The sequence below is a fragment of the Phalacrocorax aristotelis genome, chromosome 4 (assembly GCF_949628215.1).
Source record: "Phalacrocorax aristotelis chromosome 4, bGulAri2.1, whole genome shotgun sequence".
Lineage (NCBI taxonomy): Eukaryota > Metazoa > Chordata > Aves > Suliformes > Phalacrocoracidae > Phalacrocorax > Phalacrocorax aristotelis.
This window is the reverse complement of record NC_134279.1, coordinates 77,472,669-77,499,772: the sequence shown is the minus strand read 5'-3', so window position 1 is coordinate 77,499,772 and position 27,104 is coordinate 77,472,669. Positions and strand designations below refer to the sequence as shown.

At 51.0% G+C, this 27,104-nt stretch overlaps 1 protein-coding gene across 1 annotated transcript; it reads right to left on the bottom strand.

Annotated features, from left to right (window-relative positions):
* Positions 1-304: 304 nt before the first annotated feature.
* On the bottom strand, positions 305-24,904 carry ATOH8 (atonal bHLH transcription factor 8). Its single transcript, XM_075092120.1, has 3 exons — positions 24,131-24,904; positions 9,871-10,062; positions 305-1,304 (listed from the first exon to the last, which is right to left on the bottom strand). The coding sequence occupies exons 1-3, from the start codon at positions 24,596-24,598 to the stop codon at positions 1,299-1,301; spliced, it is 666 nt and encodes a 221-aa protein (XP_074948221.1). The 5' UTR covers positions 24,599-24,904; the 3' UTR covers positions 305-1,298.
* Positions 24,905-27,104: the final 2,200 nt, after the last annotated feature.

Below are 27,104 nucleotides of genomic sequence, written 5' to 3'. Positions count from 1 at the left end.
CCCCTGCCCGCCGATGCTCGCCCGCCCCAGCCCCTCGCCCTCGCCAGCGCCTGGCAATGCCTGGCCAGATTCAGACTGGAGTAAGTCAGACGCCTGGGAACCTGATTTATGCTGATGTAGCCAGGATGTGTATCTGGCCTTGCAAATAACTTTTCCCCTGGAGTGGGAAACAAAATATGTTAATCTCCTTGGTTTGGAAACCCATATTTTTTTTACTTGAACACGGCGCTCCGTCCCCGCCATCATTAGCAGATGTCTTGCATACGAACTGCATTACCTATAAAGTCTGCTTACTCCAAGCAAATGTTTCTCAAACTTTTCTTTTTTTTTTACTTCAATTTGAAGTGAAAGGTACAGTATAGGATTCAAATGCTTTTGCATTACACGGGTTTCCGACCCCTTGAAAAACCCCACGGAAAAAACAACTTCACAAACCTGAAACGCCCGCTGAATCGTTTTGCTGCATTTTGTTCTGCCTAGCTGAACTTTCTTTTGATTTCCTTTTGTCTTTTTGCTTTACATGGCACTTCGCTTTTGCTTATTTAATTTTATTTATTTATTTAAAAAAAAAAAAATCATAGCTCCTGTTTTAGCTCTCACTTCATGTCAGTATTTCTACCCTGTGGATATGTTGCACAGGCAGGAACGTCAGGAAATTGCCCAAAAGGCAGAACTACGGAGTAGCTCAAAGAAAGAAGCAAACCTGAACGCCGAAGCACAATTTGGTGTTGTCTCAGCTCCTGCCCACACTGAATGCTGGCTCTGGGGCTGCAGGCAGAGAAGCGCGGGCAGGAGAAATAAGAGGCGACTCACAGAAGGATTCAGAAATTCGGCTTTGTCACCGACAGCTGGCTGGCCTGCTTGCCACCATCTGAATGGCACCTCTGACTTTTCTTTGGCTCAAAGATTTAACGTTAAGGCAAAAATAAGACACAGTGTAGAAGCTCCATCAAATCTTTGGCACAACAGCAACAACAACAACAACAAAAAATTACTGTACACATGAGCTGAGAGGGTAACATTTCCCATTTAAGCAAAGGGAAAAGTGCTAAATAAATTGCACGTACTAAAAGGTGGCTGGCTTAACAACAATAAGAAGCATCCATGTCCTTTTTTTTTTTCTTTTTTGCTTTTTCTTTTCTGTTCCAGAGATTAAGAAAGTTCCTTGGCCAATCGTCATCTCAAAAAGGGGTTTCTGCAAAAAAGCTGCTTGCAGTCTTCATCTGGATCGTGCAACCTTTGCCAAGAACAGATGTAACTCTGGCTGGAAGCTCTTCTGAATCCTCCCTTCCTGGTTATTACTCCTGGAAAGAGAAAGATGCACCATCATAACAGAGAACACGTGGTGTCCTGGTGGCTCCTTGCACGAACGACTGTTGTTGACACAAGTGGGGTGTCCTCAGGGACTGTTGGCCATGGGACCCACTGAGAGTTGGCCTTGCAGAACAACCACCTGTAGGTGCCACAACGGTGGCCAGAGCCTACACAGAGCAGGGGGACTGGCAGGGAGGGGACGAGGAAGGTTTGGGGAAGAAATGCAACCAGGTAATTAGGTGCTGGCTCCATCTCCTGCTGCAGAAAAATTACAAATGATGGCAAATGCCTGCTTTTGACAAGACCTGCGGCTTTTTGGGTCTATTTTCAGCTTCAGAAGCCAATCTCAGAATTACAGAGGAAAAGCAAAGGAGTTGGGACAAGCTGGATTTGTACAGGCTATGGGATGTATTTCAATGACTGCATTTACTTTTCTGCATGCATGGCTTCTCAGCCTGCAGGACTGCAACCTGTCCCTTGTGCCTGCACATCCCTCTGCAAGTCACGGCTGTGGCAGATGTACGTGGGTAATTGCATTTGGCTACAGAGTATGACAGCCAGGCTCGCTGGAAAATGCACAGCTCCGAAGCACAGAAGCTTCAGACAGGGGAAACCTCATCTAAACCCCCTTTAACATTAAAATAAGTCCTGTGAATAACCCACAAACAATTGTTACCATAGTTCAAACCAGAGTAAAATCCTCAGGGCTTGCTCTTTCATGAGATCACATCTCTGTTGTCCAAACTGCCTTCATCACGTGGGCTCCTAAATCCTCCTTTAAGTAACTTAGGAATTAGAAACTTGGAAATGAGATCCCATTTACCAAGTCCAACCACCGTTGCTTGCTTTTTGCCAGTGGATTTAAGAGCCTTTAAGGGTGCAGTATGGCCGCTGAAGATCCTTTGGACATGGTCGTCAATTCCCTGGACAGATCAGCCATCTTTCTGACAGCCTTAAAAAGGTCAAACTCCTTACAGCTTGGCCTGAAAAACATTTTTTTCCTCAATCTGTTTTGTGTCTGTACTGCATTTCCTTTTCCATGACTGGATATTTTAACACGAAGGTATAAAATATTACTGAGATACTGATGTTTTATTTTAGAATTTAATTTTGTTTAATTTATTTAATTTATTTTTATTATTAGGGCAGCTGCTTGTGAGACCAACCATCACAGCTGAGCATCCACACCAGGCTAAGGGGCAGGGGAACCCAAACCCACCTTGCCACCCCCTCCTGCAAAGTGCAGGCCCTGGGAAGCACAGGATTGCCCCAGGACCATCAGGATTCCCCTCAGTAAGGGACCCCGGCCATCCTCCATGCAAGAAATGCTGGTCTCTGCTGGACCCCGGACTCCTGGAGTTGGGGTCAGCACATCTGGATATGGTGGAGGTGGCGTTTGGCCACGTAGTTCTGCTGGAGGATAGGACAGAGCCATGGGCCGGCTGCATCCCAGTGCACCCCTGTGATAACAAAGTCCCCAGATAAATGCCACTCCATTGGTCCCAGTCTGCATTGGTTACTCTCCTACATAACCAATAATGAATTCTTCACACCTGGCACACACTAAATCTGAAAACAGAGCTTGTTATTGCAGTTATTATCAGTAAGGAGGTGTGTCTGCTGATTCTAAGATGCTACCTAGTGCTGCTCCAAGCAGGAGAATGTGGAAACTATTGCCCTAATTCAAGGCCTTAACTAGGATTTGGGATTTTGAATAAATGAGATTTAGGTGGGAGAATGACAAACAGCCTTGTGTGTCACAATTGTTTTTGTTAGGAAACCCCTAAAATTATTTTCCAATGATAAATATTATATATTAATAAACTGTAACAGAAAAATCAGTTGTTTAATTTATCCCACATGGAAAGAAAATGTAGAAGAAGAAAAAGGAGGGAAGCAATGACTACTCTCATTAATATTAACAGACAGTAGAGAGACAAATCCCCCCTGTTCTTGTCTGGAACAGCAGCCTTAGCAAGCAAAACCTTTTCCACTGCAGGAACGAATTACCCAGCATTAGGAGCCTCGTGCCCTAAGCCAAAGCCATCGGAGTCACAGGGCCCCCGGTCCCCTCTCTTGTGCCTCTGGTGCTCTTTAAAGTGCTGAACAAACAGGACCTGAGACTGCAGTTTGAAATTACCATGAACCTCCTGCTTTGTTCAGAGACCCTGTCCTCTAGCTCAGGGTGCTCAATGCTGATAAAAAATATTGGTGGGTTTTCGGAAGCAGGATGGTTTTAGGAAGAGGAGCCTCAGTGACAGGTCTCTGCTCTGAAGTCTTTTGCAACCGGGGAAGATCAGCCATGGAAGGCGGCAAGAGGGAATACGTACAAACCAGCCAAGGGCTGTATGTTCAAGGCAAAGAAAATGGGAAGAGGAATGGAGAGAACCCTCTGCAACACGGTGGAAGGTCCCAGCAGACCTCGTTGGCCCTGCTTGGTTGGTCCCCCAGGTGCTGGCCATGGGTTATGTGGGAACAGGCTCCTTTTTTTCCCCCCTCCACCTTTTTCCACTCCAGCCAGGAGCTCTGAAGACAGATTTATTAACCAGGGTCTGCTTTAAACTAATAATATCAGAACTCCCATGGCTCTTGAATTTGACAACTGGCCCAATGACCTTGGTGAGTTTGCAGCATCCCGGAGCATTTCAATCTCTATAAATCAAAGCACTTCTGGAATTGAGTCAGCCTTTGTTCCAGGGCTTCTCCTGTCTCTTCTACTCACATTTTCCTTTTACTGTAGTTACCTGATAGCTGTGGGGCAGATCTTACCCTATTCTTGGTAATGCCCTCACTACAAAGGGAACGGAGCTTACACTGGGAGCCTGCTCCCAGCCTTTGCATGCTGCTATGCGGCTGCTCCAACACCCCTTAAAGCAAAGGGGCTTTTGGGGTGCTGTCATGCAACAGTGGGGTCCCTCATCACACCCCTTTTTCAAGGAAAAGCTTTGGGCCCTGCTTTTTGGGATACTGATGCTCAACCCCCCGAGGGGCCAACGCACAGGGCGCGGTCCCTCCGGGATGCACAAAGCTGCTGCAGCCTCCCTGCCCGGCGCTGGGTGAACTTGCTCATGAACTTGTCACGAGCCCTTAGCCTCACATCCGTGCCCCATTTGCAATTGCTGTTTCGGGTTGCAGGGACATACCAAACGCAAGGGATAAGCACAGGAATCTGCTACGGTGCTTACACAGCCTCATGACCCCCTCGCCACCTTATTTTTACACAGGTCTGTTCCCCGCGTGCGTAATCCTTCAGCTAGCATGGGGCAGGGATAACCCGTGGCCAGGCAGATCCAGGCTCCCCTTTCCTGGGGATGCTCCTGTCCTGCTGCCCCGCAGGCAGATGGACGGCTCGGAGCGGGTCGCTGCTCTCCTGTGGTCCAGCTCCTCCCTGGGGCCACGGAGCCGGCGGCCGTGGGGAAGCAGACTGGCTGGCTGCCCGCTCTCGCCTGCAAGTCCTAGCAGGGAAATGAAGCTATTTTTAAAGAGGAATCTCTGCTAAGTCAAACTGCAGAGAAAGGGAGGTCGAACCTCATTATCAGACCCCCCTCCCCGCGCAACCTGCACAGGACGGGAAGTGGTGAGGAAGAAATGCCATGCAGATCATCAAGATTTTTACTGTGCTGGCTCCGAATGTGTTGTAATAATCAATATCAGATGATCAATAACAGCAAGCCCCGGCAGCCAGGATCATCCACGCAGACCAGGGGGTGGGAGCTGTGGCTTTATCTTGGGACTCTGTCTAAATAAATCATGAGTCATGATACCGTGTTATAGAAAAAATGTGCTTGAAGCAAATGGTTTCAGTGCCATACAAATCAAGCCTGCCACTACCATTTCTTTTTTATCAAAACCTTAACTTGCTCACTTCTGCAAGTAACTCTGCCTGCAGAACGCCCTCCTTTGAATTTTTCCATGGGAAAAAGCGTTACCTACGGTTGGAGCCCTGCTTTTAGCAAAGTAGCAATGAGGCGACATCAAGGCATGGCAGAACACCACAATAACTATTTTATATACTGCAATAATTACATACACAATGTGAGCCATTTTAGTGCAGCAGACTGCAACAAATAGAGTGGCTTTTCATTCTATATGTGCTTCTATATAATTTAATTATTGGGGAATATATATATATATAGAGAGAGTGCATTTTAAATTTTTAATTCCTTGCGTCTGTGTGCATCCACACACACAGGCACAAAAACAAGAAACTAAATTCCAGCCGAAAACTTTTATTGAGCTCCAACTGCTCGCCTGTTATTCATAACCCAGTTTCCTCTCTCACAAAGAGACCTTTCGCATGGTTTGGTTTTTTTTTTTTTATGTGTGTGTGTGGGTTTTTTTTTTTTCCTTCTGCCTTGCTAACAGCTGCTCGCAGTGTTGTATCCTGAGTGATGATGAGGTTCTGAAAGTGTTTTTTTGGAACAGATGGCCAGGAGAGAGCCGGGGAATGTGCCAGCAGTGAGCTGGGGAATGCGCCAAGTCCTGCAGTGACTGAGTACTCCGGGTTCCAGCTCGCGTGCCTTTCCCCTGCCCTCTGCCCCAAGTGGCGCCAGCAGGACTTCCCAGCTCGCGCTCCGAACATCTGGAGTCTGCGACTGCCAGAAGAGCTGGGATGGGGGGAGGATGAAGCAAAAAAAATCCCTCACCCATCCCTCCCTGCTCCGGCTTAGCTCCCATGGCCGCGGCGATGTTGCTGCCTAGCACGAGGGCTAATCAAAAGCAAAGAGGGGAGGGGAAGGAAAAGAAAATGAACCTTGCGATGAAAGCTTGGTGTTTTTGGTTTTTTTTTTTTTTAGTGCTCGGGGTTTTCTGCTCAGTGCTGGGTGTGTTGCACAGGGTATTTGTTAGTGGTCGGGTCCTGCTCTCTGTTGACTGAAGGGCTGTGGTTGTGCTGCCTGGCAGGGAGGTAAGGTTTGCCCCATAGCCCTGTGGGCCAGATCCTGTGGGGCTTGGGGATGTGGCGGGCTGCAGTGCCCAGCTCTGCACCCACAAAAACACCAATCTCCAGCGAGAGCACCTGGCCATGCACCCTAAAGCCCTAACCCTACTCTGAGCCGTAACACCGCCTTCCTGCAGGGCACCAGAATTTGGCCCTGGGGGAAAAGGTTATAAAAAGAGATTGTACAAACAGCAGGCTGAACCTGAAACCCTACAAAACCCATGCAAGGCTATCAGACGACCTCTGGCCGCTCAGGATCATGTCCCATGCAGAAACAGGGTACACCAGGAATGACAGAACTTGGACTCCTCTTTGTGATCCACCTCCTTTCGCTGTCGCATCCTCAGCGCTGCCGGAGGATGCTCTTGGCTGGAGCCAAGGTCAGATGCCCCCGCCTTTTCCCAGGACACTGGTGTGGCCCCTGCAGCAATCAGGGCTCTGCTAAGGCTGTTGCAACCCAAATCTCCGACGTGGTGTGTCTCTTGCATGCACGTTAAAGGGCAAGGCTTAGTCCAGATCGCTTGTATAACCAAGCAAAAGGCAGCTTTAAAAAATGAAGACTATCATCAGAATTCACCACCCGCCCTGCAGCTTTTTTTTTTTTAAAGGAAAAGGCATTTGAAGCCCTTCAATTACCTCCTTTGCTGCTTATAAATGAGATCTCACATCACCAAACACCCTTAGTCAAGTCTCAATTGCAACAACTAAAATCACCGTATAACTGTAGTTAGGACTGGAAAGGGGATTTTTTTTTTTTCCCTAGTCAAGTTTGAAAGGCTAAAGCCAACTTTTCTAATTAACAAAATGGAGTGGGAAGCGGGGGAGAAAAACAGCCATTAAATTTTCTATTGCAACGCCAAAGTCTGAAGAACAACCTAACATTAGGGATAGCAGATAATTTGCCCTCAAAAACAAAGCAAAAGGCGATGCACAATCCTGCAAACACAACATCTGGAGCCCCTGCCTGCCAAAACAAACTCCAACCAGCTACTTTTTTGTGTGAAAAGCTCACGGTGCCACAGCACATCGCAATCAGAGAGCTGAGAGAGAGCGACAGAGGCAGAGACACAATAAAATATAGACGATAGGAGATAAGGGTGCTGTGGACTCAACGGTAGAGCTCAAGGAGTGGAGGTCTGTGCTCGGGCTTGCTGTGATTTTGTTTTTTAAGAGAGAATAAAAAAGGAAACCCAAAAAACAACAACAAAAATATAACAACCACCCCAAAGTCGATAATTCAGAGGAATTGCTCAGCGAGCAGTGGTTTTGGAGACCTGATTAAAAACACACACAGCTTAGAAAAACGTGCTGGTTTCAAAATTAATGAGGGTGCGGTGATTTTGGGCCAAGCCATTGTATCCTCATCTAGCCGCCCGCGTGAGACCCCCCAGGAGAGACATCCCTTCACACCACCTGACATCCAGAGCTCGGATCTTCCCTGCACAGCCACCCCGGATCTATAACTTCCCTTTGACAATGGCATTTCCCTCCCTTGTGCTCAAAATGTCATTGATTTGCGTGGCTCAAAGAGGAAGGGGGATACCAAGATGAATCCTCCTAACCCAGGTTTTGCATCCCCATCCCTACCTACTGGGAATTACTGGTGTTACTTAGTGGTACCTACTGGTTTCAGCTTCATCATCAGCTGAACACGCTCTTCCCATCACCTGAGCAAATACTGCTGGAAATAAAACGATACCTATCAGCCAGGGGAATCCATGGGCTGCCCTAAACTTGGGGCAATTTTGCCCAAATAGCAAAAATGCATTTGCAAGACACTTTCCAGAAAGAAAAGCAAGGCAGAGCAGGGACCAAGGCCCTGCCTTGGGTACAAAGCCCAGCTTTCTTTTTGGAGAGGGCCTTTGGAGAAGGGTTAGGGTGCACGTCCTTCAAGAATGTGGAGAAAAGGCAGAGTTTCTCCCATTTTTTTTTTTCTCCGCTGTTTCTGCAGATCAGTGGGGGCCAGCTGGGAGGCAAATTGTGTTGATGCCCTGTGAAGGTTCATGCACTCTCGAAGGCTTTGGGACTTGCCGCCACGCATCCAATTTGGAGCAAACTTTAGAGAACAAATGCCATAAATGGAAGGCTTTTAATTCTTAATTTATTTTTTAATTAAGGATGGGCCCAGCCGTAACCTTCAGATGTGAACACCCTGGGATTCGGAGCCATTTGAAGTCTGTCTCTGTGTTTTCTGTCTTTAAGCTTGCGTTGGTTTACATAAGCCAAGACCACGGGTCTCAGCCCATCAGGAACCCAAAGCCTGAACACCGGCCCAAAAATGTGCTGAATCCCCAAGAAGGATGCTCATCCTCTTCTTACCCCACATCTCAACCTGGGGAGGGGGATTCAAGACCCAACTAGCAATCTTGCCGAAGCCCCAGAAAGGATGCTCATCCACTTCTCCTCGATTTGGGAAGGGGACCCAAGACCGAACTCTCACCTCGCCCTAGGGTTGGTGGCATCACATCAGTGGCCCTGGGACACCACCGCCTGCGGCACTAGGGACCCCACAATGAACCCTCAATTCTGAGCCATGCTCAGGAGCTCCCCCCGCACCTCCCAGTGCACCTCAACTGGTGCTGTTGGCTGCGGGCGAGTGGTGCCGCATCTCCACCTGGCACTGCTGCTCCAGGGGCATAAATACAGCCCATGACAGCGAGAGGAAGCGACAGGGAGTGTGCTATTGTGTTTATTTATAAACTGAATTTCTGCAGGATGATTTGTTGGGCTAAAGAGGAGGAAAAGTGAGGAAACCTGCCCGAATGGGAGGCAGATCTTAACGACACCGGGGAAGGAGCCTGCTCCCCGGCTTAGCTGCCCATTCATCCATTAAAATCCCTCTGATTTATTATCCTGCCTGACAAGCGAGCCCAGAAAGCAGGGGGAAGTTCAATTCAAGTTTACAAAACTCTTTTTGTCATAAAAGCCTGAACAAAGACATCAATCACTCCTTTAATTCACCCATGTCACTCTCCGAGAGGAAAACTGGCAGAACGCTCTGCTTCCTCCTCCCGCCGCTTGACGATGATTTCACCTAATTGGTTCAGTGTTAAGTAACCTAAGGAATGCAAGGCGTAATTAGATTTAACGTCGTTTCCTCAAGATACCCACATGTCCTTCAGGTCATACATCTTACTAATGTGTTTATACATACAACATCTCCATTAGCTACTTTTTTTTTGTTGTCGGGTGATTTTTCTCGGAGTTAAGTGTTAGATTAAACAAAACAGAAAACACAGGCGGGCGACCGTGTTTTATGGGCTCCAAAAGGCGACGTGAGGTTGGTTTGGTTTAACAAATAACAGCCCCAAGATGACTCTAATAGGATCACGCTCGTGTTAAAATACACGATGGGCGACTAACGAGAGGAAGAGCTCTGCACGGAGGATGGGGAGGAGAGAAAAGCTTTTGATTAGAGAGGAATGTGGTTATTACAAGATCAGATGGACGGAGGATAAAAAGTGAGAGAGAAAGGCAAGAGATAAAAAAACCCAGGATAATCGCAAGAGGTTGAGAAAGGAAGGAAACTGCTTAGAATTTTTTCTTTTTTCCCTTTTTTTCCCCTTTTGTAACTTTTACCGTTATTCGGGGGGTGAGGGGGGGAGGCCGTAACATACCTTCCTTTTTTTAGATCTTCCTTCTGCTTGTAAGGTCCTAGTGCACTGCTCCACGCATTCAGAGAAGCTCATGTTACTGTGGTCAGCGCTGTAATCCAGGTCTGCTAGTCTGGCCAGGGAAAGGATATAGTTACAGGCTATTCTCAAGATGGCCAGTTTGGACAACTTTTGACCATAAGAATAGCAGGGAACCTAGAAAGGGTAACAGGGAAAAAAAAAAAAAAATTAAAAATTAGGCCAGATAAACAAAATATCTTGCTTGAAGCATGACAAAACAACTGTAGGTTATTTTCTTAGCAGTTTTTAACATAAATAGAAACTCTAGTGATAAAAGGCCATATGGTCCCAACAGGTTTTAAGAAGAGCTCTCCCGCTGATCTCCATGGGGATGAAAGCAGCACGAAGCCTCTTGATTTCAGTGGGGCAGTTCTGCTTAAAACGCGATGGCAGGATATGGCCTGGGACGCCTGCCTGCCATTCAGTTTGCTTCGCAGAGGCCCTGTTTTTCTCAGAAACCTGCAACCCCCATGCCACCCAGTTACTTGTCTTGAGTAACTTACACCCTGCAAGTAGCTCCAATGCCATCACAGGTCTTGCTGAATACGGCAAGAAGTGGGGTATGAGCAAGTGTATCACAACCTGGTGTTTTTGCACTCAAACAGCATCAATCATGACATCCAGCCCATGCAAAAACACAATGCTGTTGTAGGAGCAGGAGCTGGAGGCAGTAATTCCCACCTGCTGAAACACCCCATCACAGTACCTCACCTCCCAGAAGAGACCAAACCAGAGCCTGGTTCAGGGCCCTGGCTGTATCTTATGCGGTTTATTTCTTTACCCTTGAAGGTTTCTAGTGTAATGTGAAACATTCAAACAATTCAAACTAAACAGCATGTGTCTAAATAACTGAACAGGATACCTTTCCTGCTGCAGAAGGTTTGATTGCTTTTCAACCATGATCCAACAGAGCACTTCACGTACGCTCAACTTTAGGCACACAACTTCGACACGTCTAGCTTAAAGAGAGATCTTCTGAGTTCAATAGGCTTGGGACCCCATTCGCTAGTTTGCAAAACCGCTAAAGGTCATTCATCTTTTAATGCCCAAGAGTCTATTCCCTATAGGAAACTGGAGCTGGGCATTTATATGCGATCCATCCTAGCCACTCAGGCTATCTGACTGCAAGTCAATCTAACTTTTCATACTACATCAGTCACTGGGATGCTTCAGTGACCCTCTACCACCTGCCTCTGTACCAATCTCCATCCTCCTCATCTCTCGGCGGTGTCTTAACTCCGCTTATGGTTGGAGATTTTTTTAACACTTCTTGCCATGCTCATGCCTCACCGTCTCTACTCTCTGCAGAGACACAAAGCCAGGCTCATTCCTGGATTGATGTCCCTGACTTTACATGAGGTGAGATGGCTTCATCCCCTCCACAAACCCCACAGCAGCCATATGCAGATGCCAAGGGAGGCGAAGAGCAGCTCAGGCATATATAGTATTTCCCCAAGTATTCTGCCAGGTTCCAACTAATGTCAGCTCCATGATTTCAGCTAGATGTGCCTCCTCTGTATTTAGCAACCCATGATAGATCTTTTTGTCCATTAATTTGGTCTGGTAAGGTGAACATCTTTCAACTTTTAGCACCTGCAATATTCTTTCGCAAAGTTTTCTTCCCTTTCTATATAATACAGCCCTCCTTTTGCTTGTTTTGAACTTAGCTCCTACTGCCTTCACTTGAGATTCCTCAGTTCTTGTACTAGAAGAGAGGACAATACATCTTTACTCATTTCCTCTGTGACACACATTTTTAGCCCTCCATCACCTCTTCTGACTCTTTTCCAGAAGGAAAAGACCAAACCTCTGTAGCTGGCAGCTGTGTGGAAGCCAACCCATAACTCAGATAATCCCTGCCGCTCTTCCCTGAACATTTCCTAGTCCTACATGTCCTTTTGGAGGTGTAAGGACCAGAAAAACATGCAGTATTCATGTTGTGGGTGTTCTATTTGTCTAACAGATGTTGATGTTATCCGTTCTGTTTTATATTCCTTCTCTGATCAGTCTGATTTGATTTGTGCCCACTATCAGGCACTGACTCGAGATTTCCATTGAACCATCTACAGAAACCCTGAGGTCTCCCTCATCTGAGATAATGGTCAGCTCAGGGTCTATCATTTCGTACGTGGAATCTGGTATGGCTTTTCCCATATGCATCACTTCATCTTCTTCATCTGCCATATTATTACTTAGTCACTTGGCGTCATAAGGTCCCTCTGTAGCAATTCTTATCCTTGATACCTTTAGCAAATATCCGTAACTTTTGCTGGAGTATTGTCAGCAAGCTTCCTATCTCACTGCTTACCCACCTTTCCAGGTCATTTATGAACACACTCAGCAGCACAGCTCACACAGTCACAATTTCAGGTGGTGAGACCTTTGGGGTCTCCCTGCTCAAAGCAGAGCTAAGCTCAGAGTCAGACCCTGGTTTGTCCACCCATGACATCCCTCCCCACAGGAACCAGCCCTTTTTCCCTCTGCACTGTTCCCCACCTGTCCACTGACTGCTGTTTCTTCAAACACTCCTAGGGAGGAGCTCTGCCATAACACTTATGGAAATTCAGATCAACTACAATAAGCTGGATCACCCTTATCCACGATCACATGGATTTTAATGCTGTTGGCCCTACGGGCCATTTGGCTTGTATAATACAGCCCAGGTGCCCAGCAGTATCCAACCTCTCCAGGAGCCAGCCAACAAGCTTCAAAGGTCCTTTTTCTATAGCATCATCTGCTACTGATACCCCGGAGGAGGCAGGGAATCTATTTGTTCTCTGCGAACACCCAGTGTCACTGCTGCGTTGATCTCTGGTGTCAGTTGCACAGAGCAGAAACTTCTCTGCTGGTAACACCAACCCAAAAGGGACAGAGCCAATTCCAAGCTCCTTCTGCTGGAAACAGCACTAGATGACCCACGGGATTTGAGGTATACCCTGTAAGACCCTCTTTGCAAAGCTGGCAGTCAAGGAAAACGCAAGGCTAAGTGTTGTCCCCCTTGCTCTAGTGTGAATCAGAGGGGTAGCTGGAAATGGCTGGAATCTGGTGGCACAAAGGGCCTCTTTTTGCCCAGCAAAATCTCTCTCCAAATCCTTGCCTTCAGTTATTTGCCAGCATTATGCACCCACCAACGGCGCTTGCCCTCAGGCCATAATACCTGGCCCCAGATGCAATAAGCCGAGAGTTATTTTGAAAGCAAGAGCTTCAGGCAGCAGAAACACCCAAGTCTCTTTCGACGCTGATGTAACAAGAACAGTGGGGTTCCCAGATCAAACAGCAGTGTGAAAGACCAAAGCAAGATGGAAACTAAAATGGAAGGATTCAGTGAAATGTGGGAATAATTTCAGAATTAGAGCAAGAAGGAAGTTAAATCAAGTGGAAGGAAAATAGACCACAAAATCCTTGAGGCTGACGCCCAGACGCTGTCCAGTTACAACACAAGAAGGCAGGCTAATGTCTTTTTTCCTCATCTGTTTTGCCCTCTTTTGTGTTTTGTTTTCATTTAAAAAAAAAAAAAAAAGAAGAAACAAAATAAAAACCAAACTGTTTTGTAGGACATGTTTGCTACAAATTCCAAGAAAGACCTCAGTGCTAACACAGTTGACAAAACCCTCGACTGGGATTACACAACACTTTTCCCACATGCTGCAGCAAAGTCCAAACTGGAGCTGGCCCATGTGTCCACGGGAAGAGGTTCACCTTGAGCAGCTCAGATACCACCGTGATGGGTGCGGGGCACCAACGTTAAGAGATAAGACTTTTTGCCATGGTAACAGTGTTAGAATAACTGTTTTGTAGGAACCCTCCCTGTCTTGGCTCAGCTCCTGCCATTTTAATGTTTCCTTTCGAATTAAACATGGGAAATTGAGAAAGGAATGAACCACTTAGTTCAGCTCCAGATCCAAAGCTTCCCCATGGGGGGCGGCGGGGTGGGGGGAGTGGGGAGAAAGAGAACTTTGGTTTTATCCCTTCTTTAACGTAAAGCCAGCAGGGAAGAGGGGACAGACTTGCACAAGCTGGAGTGAAGGGTGTTGATGACACACCTGGATGCCAAGAAATCTTCAAAATCCAACCCAAACCAGAGTGAGCATCTTAGAAGTAGGAAAAATGCCTGATGCTGGTGTGGCCACGCAGGTGTAACCCTCCCAGCTCCCGTGGGGTCTGCACTGCACAGATTTTTGGCAGGAGGTAATGCAAGCAGGCATCTGTCACGCTCCTAGTGAGCACCAAGCCCTTTCCTTCTGCCACCTTCTTGCTCATCATGGCTGAGCCAAACAGACATCAGTGCTTTGGTGGGAGAGCTGCAGAGACGGGAGCTGAGCAGGTCCGTTCAGAGCCAGGGGGAACCAGGGGAGAGCTCAAGTTCCCGGGCAGTTAATGAAAATATTTCCCTTATCTGACCTCATGGATTTCTGTGAGCGGCAGCGCAGCTCACCATCTTGCCTGCAATATTTGCAATGATTTAAAGGAATTAGGAAGGAACTGCAACTGAAATTTCACACTGATCCAAAGGAATGCAGCTGTCTGCTAGAAAGGAAAGGATACTGGCACCATCCTCAGCTTCAGGAGATCAGCACGGCAGTGGGCTGGGACCAGCAGGAACCAGAGCTTGAGCCAGAGGATGTTTGTTGGTTGTGTCTGCAAAGGGCTCTAGAGTCTCATGGGTCTTATCAGTGATCCCCATGCTGTCAGGGGCTGAAGCAACGCAAGATGAACACTCTTGAGACATATTCCTGTGCAGAAGAGCCCTTCTTTGGCAGGAAGATAGGACGGGATGTGACCTAACAGGTCTTTTCCATCCCTGACGTCTGCGATTCACAGGCAGCGCCCTTGGAAAACCAAAGATGCTCCCTTTGAAGTCTGTGGGAAGTCTGCCGCACACTTGACCGGAGCAGCGCTCGGCCCGCAGCCAGCTCTCTCGAGGAAGGCAGGCCTCGCTGCAGCTCCCCGGAGGGTCACTCTTATCCACCAAAGACATGGTCTTGAAGGGTATTCTCACGCAGGGTACAGGAGAGGAGACTGCGGGACGAGGTTGGGGAACAACTGGAGAAAAAGATGGGTGAGAGGGTATAGTAACCACCCCTGCCACATGAGGGTATGTTCACTATGACGGGTCTGTGGGGAACAATCAGGAGCATCCCATGGACTTCAGGAGCATTAAGCCAGTTCACACCATTGTCCGTATTTGTGATGCAATGTAAGCTAGGCCCTCCTGATAGCTAGCTCCTCCGCAACATGCCATAATAAGCTGCTGAATTTACCTGTCTGCTAATTCATCTGGTTTATTTTTATGCTGGGAGTTGAAACACATCAGGCCTGCCCCTGGGAGAGCATTTGGCTGCCTCTTCCCTGCATCCGAACACGGAGTGCAACTGCACTGTCTCATTGTTTGTGCTGCGCCTCCTGCCAAAAATATTTCCAGAAGGTTCATATAAATGTCCAGTGCTTAATAGCACTGGCTTTCATACATCCCTCCTTCCACCCCGGGGTGAGTCAGACATTTCCTGGGGTTAAGGCACCCTGGGGGAAAAGCAGCAGGTTGGTGCAGCTGGACTGCTGGTGTTCCTTGCTTGTCGGTTCTGAGAGCAAGGGAAACTTCTTTCTCTCATCACCCTGAAGTATCTCCAGGGCTGGTGTCTGCAGGGCTACTGGGAGGAGGAGGAGGAGAAGGAGGAGGGGGAGGAAGAGAAGGAGAGAAGCTGTGGATGCCCCATCATTGGAAGTGTTCAAGGCCATGTTGGATGGGGCTTTGAGCAACCTGATTTAGTGAAAGATGTCCCTGCCCATAGTGGGGGGTTGGACTAGATGATCTTTAAGGGTCCCTTCCAACCCAAAGCATTCTGTTATTCTATGAGTAACAGCCTTAATAAGCTGAAGGCCTTGTCCAGAAGATCATCACCTGTTTTCAAGATATGTTACATTGTGGACAGTGTTTGGGAAGGGTTTGGAGTCAGCCTTTTTTCTTTCTGGTGAACACATATGGATCCTCCTACTTCTTGGGGAATCCCTTGGTTGAAGGGCTAGTTGGTGCAAGAGACTCGGCTTCCCTACCTTGCTCTTGACAGCTACATGCCCTGAGTCCTCCTAACAATCCAGGTGGGACAATGATGATGATGATACAGCTATATTATGGAAAAGCCTGTGAGCACTGCCAGGATGTCCCTTCACAGTCCTGCCAGACCCCTTCAGTGCAGTTGGTTATCAGTGGGTGGGTCTGGTGATGGCAGTAACGGCACCATGGAAGTAGACAGCTTCCATGGAGTGCCTGAACTTAGGACCCAGGAGAACCACAGTGTGTGGTCCAGACTGACCAAGCAACTTCAGCTACCAGACAGGCAGCTTTGCTGCCTGCAAGACTACTCCCTCACGCAGCAGCAGAGCCTGCTGCATGGCCCTCGTCCCCAAATACCCCTCCTCCTGCCCACGGCACAGCAGCAGCCAGATTCCACCGACAGCTCCGCCATGCTGCTGGTGCTCACTATACTGAACTGAACCTTTGCGACAGCACAGCACGGGTTTGAACCCAGCAAGGCCAGATCCTGCTTTGTGGATAAATGGCATGGTTCTCAGGGGAGTGCTTTTGGAAAAGGGCCCCACAGAATCATAGAACAGTTTGGGTTGGAAAGACCTTTAAAGGTCATCTAGGCCAACCCCCCAGCAGTGAGCAGGGACATCTTCAACTAGATCAGGTTGCTCAGAGCCCCATCCAACCTCACCTTGAAGGTTTCCAGGGATGGGGCATCGACCACCCCTCTGGGCAACCTGGGCCAGGGTTTCAGCGCCCTTATTGTAAAAAATGTTCCCCTTATATCTAGTCTCAGTCTACCCTCTTTTAGTTTAAAACCATTATCCCTTGTCCTATTGCATCAGCCCCTACAAAAAAGTCTGTCCCATCTTTCTTGTAAGTCCTCTTTAAGCACTGGAAGGCCGCAATAAGGTCTCCCCACAGCCTTCTCTTCTCCAGGCTGAACAACCCCAACTCTCTCAGCCTCTCCTCATGGATCATTTTTGTGGCCCTCTTCTGGACCTGCTCCTGTCCCATGCTGAGGGCTCCAGAGCTGGACACAGCACTGCAGGGGGTCTCACCAGAGCGGAGCAGAGGGGCAGTGCTCCTCCCTCAACCATCTGTGGGCACCGCAGTGTCAGATGCTCCATAGAGCTCTACTCCAGCCAGCAATGGGCAGCTATTTCATACCACGGGTGGGGGAGGCTTTTGTTTCTCTGCCACCAGACTACAGCAGTGGGGAATGGGCAGCCCCGTACTAGCAAAGCAATCACAGCAGCTTGAAAGAAAGCCCCATCCCTGCCTTGCCACAGGCAGTGAAGCACTCAGCCAGGGACCAAACCTAGCTTAAAAATGCCAACAAGAAAAAAAGCAGCATCGCTCAGGCGGGAGCACTAGTCCCGACCCAGGCGCCTTCGCCTCTCGGGTGGGTCCACACTGTCAAATAACCCAGCTCCTGGTTCCCTCCCAGCTCCTGGCTCCCCCATCGCTCACATTGCAGAAACATGAGTTCACTCCTTGGAGCAAATGAATTGGCTTCCTCCAAACAAAACCTAGGTGTGGTGCTGGGTGAGTTCACCCCAGGGATCTCTTCCAAACGGCAGTCTGGTTAACACTGCCCCAGGCCTGGCTCTGCTCCGTTTTGGACAGTCCTCCTGCACTGTCCCTGGATATTCTGCACCTCAAAGCCTCCTGCACATCCTCAGGGCATGCAACACACACTCTCACTATCATGCATGAAAAATATCATATGACTGGGCTGTAGCAGAGCTCTTACTTTATTGGAGGCTCTTTGAACCACTGCCCAAAACAATAACTACACAAAGGACTACTGGGGTACCACAGGAGAAATCCCAGGGCCATTGGGAACAGAAAACCTCCTCTAGAAGGGGCTACCCTCAAGCACTATAGTGGGGAACACATTTTGGGTGACATTTTAATAGCAGTCATCTCCATCTCTGAGGTCCAGTGGGTCCAGTTCACCTGGGGAATAGGAGAAAAAGCTCCACTGGTGCTAATGGCCTTACACCAGCCCCAGCTTGGCCTCAGTGAGTTTTCAGTCACCAGCCACTGCTGGACACCATGGGGTTTTCCACTTCCTTGCTATTACTGGTGAGACCCAGGAGCTGCCCCGAGTCCACGGTCTGCTGCAATTAGCACAACCCTCCTGCAGCACATGCACAGCTCTGCTCACACCCCTGCCTGCTACAGGGGACAGTGCAAACTGGGACCAGGGTAGGATATATCACTTTGTGAACACACGTGGCACAGACCAAAGGAGATGTGGGTTAGGAACAAAGAGCCCAGGAGGCTCTGCTGCAAGGTACCACACAGTGTCCCACCACCCCACCATGGGGACCACAGCCTGGAGAGGAATTTGAAAGAGGATTAAGGCAGCGAGCAGAGGCTGGATTCAAAGCTCGCCGGAGAAAAGCGAACTCTTTCCTCCAATTTCAGCAGGAGCCATAAGAAAACACAGAGGTTAACTCGGGGTGGCTGCAGCAGGCAGAGCAAATACCTCCCGACAGGAGCAGGATTTGTAGCAGAATATAAAATCAGTTAGCAGCAAAGGGAACAAGCAAGCCCCGTTCTTGGTGACACACAGTCATTGTTTTCAGGATTTTTGTCCTTTTGTCTGGTTTCTCCCTTATTTTCTCTCCCCTTGCATTGCTTCAGGGCAGTATTTTGTCATCTTCTTTAGCTGTTAAACCACAGTGCCACCCTGCTCTGCCCCAACCAGGCTCTAAATAACCGTAAGCGTCACTCCGGACTGGCTAAAACCACCAAGATGCTCCAGTTAACGCTGTGCTGCTCGATGACAACGCGCAGCGGTGGCACCACAACACTGGTGTGGTGAGCAACGTGTGGAGGACGCTCCAGCTCTCCCGAAGCCTGGCGGCATCTCTCCAACTGCCACCGTGGAGCAGGGCCAAACCCCCCCGCCCGGCTGCCACCTCCAGGGAGCTTGATGGGCGGTTTGTCTTCAGAAGCCAGGTTTTAAGGCATCTTAGGGCTTCCTGTTGGTTAGAACATGGGGGGGTGAATCACTGGAAATAGGGCTGGGAGATGTCAGCAGGTGATGGAGGAAAGCTCTGTCTCCCCACCACGCAATAAGAACACGCCAGTGACACTGGTCGCATACGGTGTCCCGCCTGCAGAGGTGACAAACCACAGCTGCCTTTGGGATGACACACAAACAGGGCGAGCACGTAATGATGCATCCCCAGAATAGTCTCAGCCTCCACCGGCTTGTGGCTAAGGCACTGCTCAAGCCACAGGTCCTGCCTGCATTTAGTGCCTGGCTTGTTCCCTCAAACCCATGCAGACAGCTTGCCCCCACGCCACCCCACAGCAATGCAAACTCCTCCCGGGGCCTTGAGGCTGCTGCTCCTGATGTCCCACCATGCTCACAGCGGGAGCGAGCGGGGTCTTTTCTGCACTGATTTAACAACAAGCCACAGCAGCCACGTGCATGCCGGCAGCAAAAAGTGAAAGGATGCTAGTGGGGGAAAAAACCTCCACTCCAGCAGCTAAAAAGCCCTATAAAACCCTAAAATATCTCCAGAACCCACATGAGTGTGGAGAGCAAGGCTGTCAGCTGCTAAGGCAGAGAGCGCCCTGGTAATGCAGTGGTGAAAAGATTTAGAAAAATGCCAATATACTTCAAGGGAAAATAAATGTCTGTGGACACATTTGCTCCTGGCGCAGACTCTAGCTCGCTGTGGCTCGATGCGTTTCTTTCTTGAGGAGGAGCTGGACAGCAGTGCTCCAGAGAGAAACCAGATGTGCAAGGCTATGCAGGCTCCAGATCAGGAAGGCTGCTGTGGTTGTCTCCGTCCATCGAGGGAGAGTTTGCTGCCACCTTAGGGTCTGTCAGCACAGCTGAGAAGCTCTATCGCAACTCCTGCGAGTGAAATATACTGGTGGGAGTTGGTTTGCTTGGGTGCCCACTGCAGCGTAACAGTGGAGAGCACTATCTCCTCCTGGCCAAGGACTCCAGGAGCAAACTTGGCTAAGTCCATGCTGTCATAAATGTTAAGGTGGTTCAGTTTCACACTTGGGGATGTGCTGAAGTAAGAGACTCTTGCTGCCAAAAGGAATTTGCAGACAAAAAAAAGGAGCTGGCGTTGCTGGCAACTGCAGCCTGGACAGCAGTTGCTCTGAAGATGTGCAGTGGTGGTGTTGTATCTTGTCCTCTCTGAACAGTTGCACTGCGTCACATACCGAAACATCCACCAGCCCAAGGGCACTTCAGCTGGAGGAGGAGATGACCTTGGGTTCTTGTGAACTCAGTGCTGCGTCTCTATCTGCATCGGAGATGTTTGGATTCACTGACTAGCCACAACAGCAGGGAGAGGGAGAGAAAAAAGGTGGAAGTGTCAACTCGTCATGTCACTTATGGGGGGTCTTGGAGCAGCTGGAATAGTGCAAGAACCCACTGACCAACACCTTCCAGGGCATCTGAGGGCAGGAGACCAGTGCTCCAGGTAGGAGCTGCCCAGCCATGGGGACAGGAGCAGCACCCAGGAGGGACACCCAGAAAGGCAGCAGCAGAGGGAAAGCAGAGTATAGCAAAAGTATCTCCACCATCTCAAAGTGTTTTAGAGCAGGTGAGTGTTTTCCACAGGAAAATACGCTGTTAGCCTCAGGAGTCCACTGTCAGGGGAAGGATCACTTCGACAAATGGTGCTTGGGGGATTGAGGGGGAAAATCTCTTCCGGATTGAGTAGCTGAAGATGACAAGTGCCAAGACCTGGGGGAAGGAGCTGTATCTCAGGAGCATCTACTTTTCAGTCCCACTTCAGTGTTATGGCCCTATGATGAAGGCAGCAGCTTGATACAGAGAGAGGGAGAGATAGCTTTGTTGCTGGTGGCCGTGACACCAAGGGGTGAGCACAACAGCAACGACACATCTGTCCCAACAGCAGGCAGCTTCCCAGAGCCGGCAGCTGCCCATCTACCTCCCATCTCTGAGGCGGCCCTGGCTTCGGAGGCAGGCCAGGGACAGCTAAGTGCTCAGGGACACGGCTGGATTAGTCTCTCCTTGTGTGAAATGACTGTGGTTGGCTCTTCCTCCACCAAGAACTGGGGAAAAAAACAACCCACCCCTTCCTGCCATCTGGAGAGCTAGCCGGCACAAGCCGAAACATGTGTGCCATATGTACACAGCTGCGGAGCGCAGGGACGCCGCTGTCAGCCCATCTGCCCGGCACGCTGCGTGCCAGTCGCTCACCCTCGGGTGGACTGCTGAGATAGGGTTGGCTTCCCCTTCCTCCTCCTCCTCACTGGGCACGGATGGGCTCCCTACGGCATGGCCGTGGTGGGCCTGATCCTGCAAGCACTGGGGTTTTATCTCCAGCCTCACACACCCAGAGTGCACAAGGGATGACACCTGCGTGGGTGCTGGGTACTGGTGGCTAAGCGGGGCTCCTGCTTCCAGCGGCTCCACATCCAGCACCCGACCCCTTCCCAAAGGAGCGTGGGGCCGGCGCCGGCTGCGTGCAAGCACAGCACTCCCCTGTGCTCCTCGCCTGCCCCGTCTGCCGGGAGGTATCGGTTTCAGTGCCTCAGGAAAAGCCTCCCAGCTGCTTAAGAGCCTGATATGTGATGACAAGGAGGGGACGGAGGACTAACTGAGGAACAAAAAGTAAACTGAGGTCTGCGGCTGACGGCACACAGGGATTGCCTCCTGCATGGGGCTGAAGGCCCTTTGTATGCCTGGGGATGTGAAAAGACAGTGCTTTCCCGAGGCAAGAGAAAGCCTCCCTACTGTGTTTACCTCTACAAAAGCATCTCTCTGTACCCCTGCTTCCCGGCCCTGCTGACCAAGATATGACAGAAAGCAACGTCCTCTCTTCTGATCCGAACTGCTCCTCAAAAGCCTCGCCCCGGCACCGGTGTGAATGATTTGAGTGACAAGCCAGCACCGCGCGTATGTGCAATGAAGCTGACTGTCACCTGATGTCACGTACGGCACCAAGCACGCCGCTGGCAGCCCGACAAGAAATGAATCCAAATGTCATCCAATGATGGTCGGGACAGCCAGCCCACCCCTCAGCAAATTGCTAGGAAAACCTCCCAGCAAACATTTCCCGGAGAATGATTTCTTTCTCTCTGCAGAGTGAATACAGCTCTGCCAGTATGTTCCTGTGCTGACCCCAGAGACCGGCTTTCATGGGAAGAGAGGACAGCAACTTGTTCTCCAGGCTCTTTGGGCTCCCAGCTGAGTCCAGGGCTGAAATGATTTATGGAGACAGGGCCAAGGCCAGGAATCTGAGGCTTTTCAAGAGTTGCCCATTTCCCAAAAGAGTGCGGCTTTAATTTGTTGCTTGCCTGACTTCTGCTTGAGGCTCAGCCTAGAACAAGATTGCCAGTGATTTGGGAAATCAGTGCTACTTCCCCTTGCGGTTTTGGTGGTGTAGATGTCTGTCCGTGGAGAATTAGACTGACACTTCCCAAGCGCATTACACACAGTCGCCAAACAACCGAGATATGGAAGCAGCTTATAGAAACAAAATATATCAAGTCTGGAGTTTGCATCTACAAGGGGCGGCCTCTCAGCACCGGCGGGACAGCATCCAGCACGCACTGGATTACCGCGATTATAACAGAAGCTGTCAGATCTCACCACTGCACGGTGATTAAAAATGCTCTACTTTAGATGTTCGTCAGCAATTCTCTCTCGACATAAAGCCCCAGTCTCAGCCAAGGTCGGGGCTGGAAGTCTGTTTGGAGAAGTAGATGATGGGGAAGGATTAACTCTTGGGGTGCAGCTACTCAACAGCCAGTGGTCATTCAGAAGGGCTCATGCAGGAGTTGGGAACAAGAAGAGCAGGAAAGAAGATTAAGTCCTACAGTGAGCGCACTTGGGGAATAGCTTGGATAAGCAATGTCGGAAAGATAGTAGCCAGAAGCCTGGGTGAGCTCCCCTGCAAGCTGAGCGTACTGGCGGGACCATCCTGGGAGAGGCAATGCTCAGCATCTCTTAGGATCAGATTCATCTGCAGCTCCCAGCCCTCCAAGCCCTGTGCACCTCCTCCTTCCTGCACACCTGGAATAGTCCCGTCATCATTTACTGGAAAGGCAGAACAGCCGGGACAGCTGGGCTTGCACAGTGTGACAGCACATCTCTATCAGTGAGCTGATACAGAGTGCCTACACGCAGATAGAAGTATAGGGCTGAGCACAGGGGCCAGGGCACTGATTTATTCTTGTGGGGAAGAAACAAGAACCTTGCGGCTTCTCTGGATCCCTCCTCACCTTCCACGTATTAAGGGGTGATGGAGGGGTTTTGTCCATTACCTCTCAGAAGCTCCACCCTGCCAGTGAGAACTCGTCTATCACCCTTCACAGATGACCATGAGGATTTTCAAGACCTCTCAACATGAAAGCCGGCACCATACACACTTCAAGCACACACTACAGTAAAAATCATGGGAAACTAACTGGCAGGGGACCACAACTTAACTCGGCTATCCCTGGCAGACACAGGGCACAGGGAAAGCTTCAGAGGCGGCTGCAGGAACTCCAAGGGCCCTGAGGGGTCAGGCACCCTGCACAAAAGTCAACGGGAGCGTGTTGCTGCCCAAATTCCCAGCGATGCCTTTGGGGCAGCCCACCCCAGGAGGAGGGCGAGCAAGAACATGAGCTCTTGGTCCAGGGGCATCACCCCAGCTCGCAGCTTGGCCAAGCACCTCTCTCCAGCCTCTGTTTTCACTCAGACGGCTTTCTCGGTTTTGTTTCAGTTTTACCCCCTCTATGCCATTCTCCCTCCGGAGGAGAAAAAAAAAAAGTCCAAAAGTTTCTGACTGCAAGCAAATTAAAAGCCCTTATTTATTTATCTTGAGTGTTAGCATAGTTCTAGGGTTGGTACTTCCAGGCATTTTTAACCGACTTCCCCTTCTGTCAGGCGTCCACTCCAGGCTCCTGCCTTTAACCTCCCCTGGCCCCAGGGCTTTCCCCCCGCCCTGCGCACCCATCAGCACCTCTCGGGCGTCCCCGAAAGGGACAGCTGGGACGGGGACGACTTCGCAAAGCGATGCCCGGCCGCCCCCCCACCCCCAGCCCCCACCGGCCCGCCGCCCCGCAGCCCGCCCGCGGAGCCCCGGCTCCCCGCGGGGCGGCAGCAGCCGTGGGGCGGGCGGGCGGACAGCGCGGTGCGGTGCGGTGCGGTGCGGTGCCCCGGCCGGCGGCAGGTACCTGCTTCCGCAGCGCCTCGAAGGCGGCGCTGATGGTGTGGACGCGGGTCCTCTCCCGGGCGTTGGCCAACAGCCGCCGCGTCTGCTGCAGGGCTTTGATCTCCGGCGAGACGCCGGACGCCTCGCCCGGCCGCGGGCGCGGGGAGGAGGCGGCGGGGGGCGGCGGCGGCGGCGGCGGGCGGGCGGCGGGGGGCGGCGGCGGCGGCGCGGCGGGGAAGACGGCGGCGGCGCCGAGCGCTGCGGTGCGCGGCTCCCAGGCGGGCTGCGGGGCGGCGGGGGGCGGCGGAGGAGGAGGAGGAGGAGGAGGCGGGGGGGGCCCGCGGAGCCCCGTCCTCCTCCCGCTCAGCACTTTCAGCTCCACTCGGAAACTTTTGCAGCCGTGTTTGCGCCGCAGCCGCCGCAGCCCCCCGAGGTCGGCGGCGCAGAGGCGCGGCCAGGGCTCGCCCTCGGCCAGCGGCGTGCTCCGCATGGCGCGGGGCGCTGCGCGGGTGCGCTCAGCACCGGCCGCTCCGCAGCCCCGCTCCCGCTGCTCCCGCTGCCGCCGCCCCGCTGCCGCCGCCGCCCATCTGCGCCCGCTCGGCCGCGGCGGGCAGCGGAGCCTCGGCGGGCCGGCTCCCTCCCTCCCTCCGTGCGTGCGTCCGTCCGTCCGTCCGCCCGCCCGCCCGTCCGTCCGTCCGTCCGCGGCGGCTCCCCGCAGCCTGCCTCCCACCGCCGGCAGCCGGCCCGCCGCGCAGATGAGCGGCTTTAAAGAAACAGGAAGGCTGGCCTTTTTTTTTTTTTTCTTCCCAAAACAGCTGTGCTGCCAATCTCCTTTGTTCATCCCCCCCAACCCCCCCTTCCCTTCTCTCCCCTCCCACCCCACTCCCACTTTCTTCTTTAATCTCGCTCTTCCATGCGATGGAAGAGAAATCCTGCCCCCCGGAGACTCGCCGCGACCCACCGTGTGCGCTTTTTCTCCCCGCACCCCCCGTTGCCTCCCCAGGGAAGTCCGTGATTTGCTTTGGTTTTCAACTCCCTTCATCCCGTTTCTCCCCTCTTTTCCCCTCATCAAGGTCCTCATCTGCGAGGTGGGGGGTGCCTGACTTCACGTTGCCTTCCTAAACGTCCCCGGGAGCACGGCGGGCACGCCGGCGGGACGGGGAGCCGGGGGAGCCCCGGCACCTCGCGGGTATCCCTCCCATCACCGCATCGCCCTTCACGGCTCCCTGAAGCCTTCGGTTCTGGCTCTGCTGCCGACTTCGCATCCCCTTGAAAGAATTATTCTTCAGCAGACCGTTGCCCTGTTTTTCACAGGGATAACAACGGAGCCCGGACCCGTCGGTCGTTGCTACCAGCCGTGGGCTGTCTTTTGCTGGCACCCCGAAACCCCTTAACACCCCTTGCCCCAGCCACGCCGGGGGAGCAGCCCCAGCGCAGCAGGGCCAGGGGGCTCTGCAGAGTGGGCAGGCAGGGTGGGAGGGAGCGATGGAGGGGTGCAGGGACTTGCCTAAGGTCACAGTCAGAGCTGTGGCACAGCTGGAAATAAACTGCATTTCACAGGATTGTAGGAAAATTCAGGACAGAAGGGACCTCAGGAGGTCCTCTGTAATTTTTAAAAGAATCTCTGTTATTTAGGCACCTGGCTTCTGTTTTCAAGTCACCTGAACCCCTCAGACATTGAGTTGTACTGAGAATCAGAGGGATGTAAGCTGTGAGATGCTTGAATTCACTGCAGAGAAAGGGATGTTGGTTCCTAACCCTCCTCCTCCTCCTCCTCCTCCCATGGCATGTCACCCTAGCAGCCATCAGCACCACATGGGGCGAGCAGAGGGAGCTTCCATTGACCTAGCTGAGGTCCATGAGGCAAGACAAGCTCTGTCTGGTGGCTGATGTCCTCTGCTTCGTGCTACTGTGGCCAGGCTGCACCACAGCAGACACAGCAAGGGTTTCTTCAGGTGGAGAAACTAGAGGTAGTGGAGATAATACTAGAGAAATATACTGAGTCCTGGTTCAGCACCGTGTCTGTAACAGCCGTGCTGCCTTCTCCATTAAATCCTCTGTCCCAGGTGTCACTGCAGTCTGATTTTCTTTTGCAGAAGGACTTTAGGTGAGTCAGTTGAACTCAGAAGTGCCTGTCTTCCCAATGTGGGTAGCATCACCCTCTGCCTTGTGGTGGTGCTGGCAAACTGGTCTGATATCCTCAGCTAGAGCCTGTGAATTATTGCTACTAATGCCAGGGCATGCCCTAATGATCATTTTCTCCATCTTTCATCTCTGAGTTTCTCTTAACTCTCCAAGATGAGAGCCAACAAAGGGATTTTTGGTTGACCTGGTTTCACCCCAATGACTCAGTGAGTGGCAAGTAGCACCAGTCCCTCCAGCAGGGTCTATCTTTCAGTTGAAGCCTATGTTAAACATTTGGTGGCACTTCTCACAGAGAGGGAGGATTAAACCCAAGATAGTGGCCAAATTTCAGTCTCACCCATTAAATTCTGCCTACCTAAAATCCCCTTGCTCTTCCAGCTTGACTCCATGAACCAAATCCATTTGGGGGGGGTAAATAGATGAAGCCCATTAAAACCAAAGGAATTTGCAGCCATTTAAACCATTTGTTTTTCACATTGTGCCCTTAAGGCACGTGTATTTTCTGGGTGCTGGTTATATAGCTGCTCCCTTGGCGGTAGCTGCGTTACGGAGTGCTTCCAAGAAGAAACCTAAACCAGAGTGTCCCTAGTCACATAACTGTCTGTCAGACCTTCCCCTTCTCTCATTTTAGTATCCTTGTGGTTATGGGTATCACAAGAGAGCTGGGGAGGCCCAAATCAGGGCTGGGTCACGATGGTCCTTTTCCCTCAGGGTGACACACTGTGTGGCGTGTACAGCCCATCCCCATCTGTGCCCCATTCACAGAGGATACAGCAGTGACAGCTGCCAACCATGGAGTGCAGACGCTGTGTACATACAAACCTGCACCGAGTGCATTAACCTGCTTTCAC